General features: G+C 42.1%; 1 protein-coding gene across 1 annotated transcript; it reads left to right on the top strand.

Moving 5' to 3' along the window:
• Positions 1 to 620: 620 nt before the first annotated feature.
• Positions 621 to 1951, top strand: LOC143809084 (uncharacterized). The gene is made up of 2 exons (XM_077292244.1): positions 621 to 1318; positions 1633 to 1951. The coding sequence occupies exons 1-2, from the start codon at positions 754 to 756 to the stop codon at positions 1635 to 1637; spliced, it is 570 nt and encodes a 189-aa protein (XP_077148359.1). The 5' UTR covers positions 621 to 753; the 3' UTR covers positions 1638 to 1951.
• Positions 1952 to 2184: the final 233 nt, after the last annotated feature.

The following is a 2184-nucleotide window of genomic DNA, read 5'->3' as shown; positions in this document are numbered from 1 at the left end:
AGATTTATTGCAGGAGACTGAACTTTCCTGCAGTCTGGTAACTCTGGAGCCGATGACCTGGCACTGACAGGGTGAAAGTTCAGTCTCCTGCAATAAATCTGTGAGCATCAGCAGAGCGGCCACTGATACTATAGGGACCGGCCCCGGACTAATCGGGAGGTGAGCAGCCGCGTCCATCTCCTCTCCGCACACAGAGCTGAAGGTACTCACTGATGTCTGAGCCGTCCACATGCAGATCTCCAGCAGTTACATGCAGCAGTGTTCCCTCTTCCTCAGCAGCCGGCCGCACACAGGGGGCAGGGGGCGTGTCTGCTCCACTGTGAGGCCGCTGTCAGGACACAGAGAACACAGCGCCGGCCACCAGCAGCCCGAATCAGCTGCTTGGTGACCGGCCCGGGGGGCACATGCCCCTTTGCAACCCGGCCCAGTCCGCGCCTGTATATACACAATTCTTCTATATATGCATGGAATGCCTTTTCACTAATTTGTTATCCCTATTAAGCGCTGCACCACTACTGTGGAGGCATAATGGTTAAATATAAAAAGATAAAGTGCATAGTGCAATATATCCAGCTATTTGCCACCATATAGCCACCAAGCAACTGAAAGTGGGAGGAGGTCTGTAATCAGTGTTCAAGATCACTCATTGAACTATTGATAGGTAATAATAGGAAAAATTTAGAGAAATTTGATCTTGACATTGAAAATACACAGAAAAAACTGACAGAATCCCTCACAACATCTGAATTGGATATGTTGAATAAGGATATAGACACCCAATTTCAAATCTGGGAGAAAGAAGTTAAAGAAATAAAAACAAAGAAATTTCAAAGGGATTTAAATGATTTTAAAAGTGGCACCGTGTACAGGTGGCGTCTGGGGACAACAAGAGAACAGAGATCTAGATCCTCATCATTTTCATCTATGTCATCAAGAGATGAAGAAGGAGACATAGGAGCAAGATACCGTCCCTATAACCTGAGGAAAAACAACTATAATAGGAAAGGGAATAATTATAAAAAGAAAGGTGACAAGAGAAATGAGAATCCCCCATCCAAACTGCAGGTAATCAATTTATCAGAAATTAAGCTATCTGAGGCTCAAGTGGATGTCTTAAGTTTGGGTCTAACTTTTTCTCCTACCTCCCCTTTTGACTCCTTTATAGCCATAAAGGATTTGCACTTATTTGCACGAAAATTGGTCCTCAAAAAACTACATGATAAATCAGAAAGAGGTGAAGAATGGAGTGCGGAGGAACTGGACACTATAAAAATATTGGAAGAATTGAGTGGAGAACAGAATGAACCATCAATAGGAAGTAAGTTTATAGCACCAGCCCCAAAAAAATTCCCGTCTCTAAACATCTACCCAAACATTGAAATATTTGTAAAATTGGTTACGGAAGAATTTGAGAAAACTGCGGGTGGTATATCCAATGACAATATGTCTGAAAATCAAAGGAAAGCATTACGTGAACTCAAGAACATGAGGGAGATAGTCATTAAACCCTCAGATAAAGGGGGCAACGTTGTCGTATGGCCTCGAAAGCAATATGAAAAAGAGGCTTTTAGACAACTCAGGGACACTACCTGCTACAAGAGATTAACGTATAATCCAACATCTGCTTTTCAGAGTGAACTCTACAACATACTGGACAAAGCCTATCAGGAAGGAACAATAACTAAAGAGCTAAGGGACAATTTAATACCCATCTACCCAAGAACTGCATGTATATATTTCATACCGAAAGTACACAAGAGTTTGTCCAATCCACCAGGACGACCAATCGTCTCAGGGAACGGAAGTCTATGTGAAGTCACATGTAAGTACCTAGACCACCATCTGAAACCCATTGTTCAAAATTTACCGTCACATATTAAAGATACTGGTGATGTTCTGGGCAAAATTGAGGGGATTCCAATGGAAGAGGACATGTGGCTTGTAACACTAGACGTGGAATCGTTATATACCTCGATCCAACATAAAGATGGAATACATGCAGTACAAACGTTCCTTACAATGTCTAACTATGATACAGAATTGATTGACCTTCTCATGTCCCTATTAAGATTTGCACTTGAGCATAATTACTTTATTTTTAAAAATACTGTATATCTACAAAAGCAGGGCACTGCTATGGGGGCGGCTTTTGCCCCCTCATATGCAAATCTTTTTTTTGGGGCA

This window comes from Ranitomeya variabilis, chromosome 2 (genome assembly GCF_051348905.1).
Source record: "Ranitomeya variabilis isolate aRanVar5 chromosome 2, aRanVar5.hap1, whole genome shotgun sequence".
In the NCBI taxonomy this organism is placed as follows: domain Eukaryota; kingdom Metazoa; phylum Chordata; class Amphibia; order Anura; family Dendrobatidae; genus Ranitomeya; species Ranitomeya variabilis.
The sequence above is the reverse complement of the archived record's forward strand: the minus strand, read 5'-3'. Positions and strand labels throughout refer to the sequence as shown.

Bases quoted from the DNA above. Each gene is read 5' to 3' on its own strand.
- LOC143809084 (XM_077292244.1), top strand. From the start codon at position 754: ATGTTGAATAAGGATATAGACACCCAATTTCAAATCTGGGAGAAAGAA.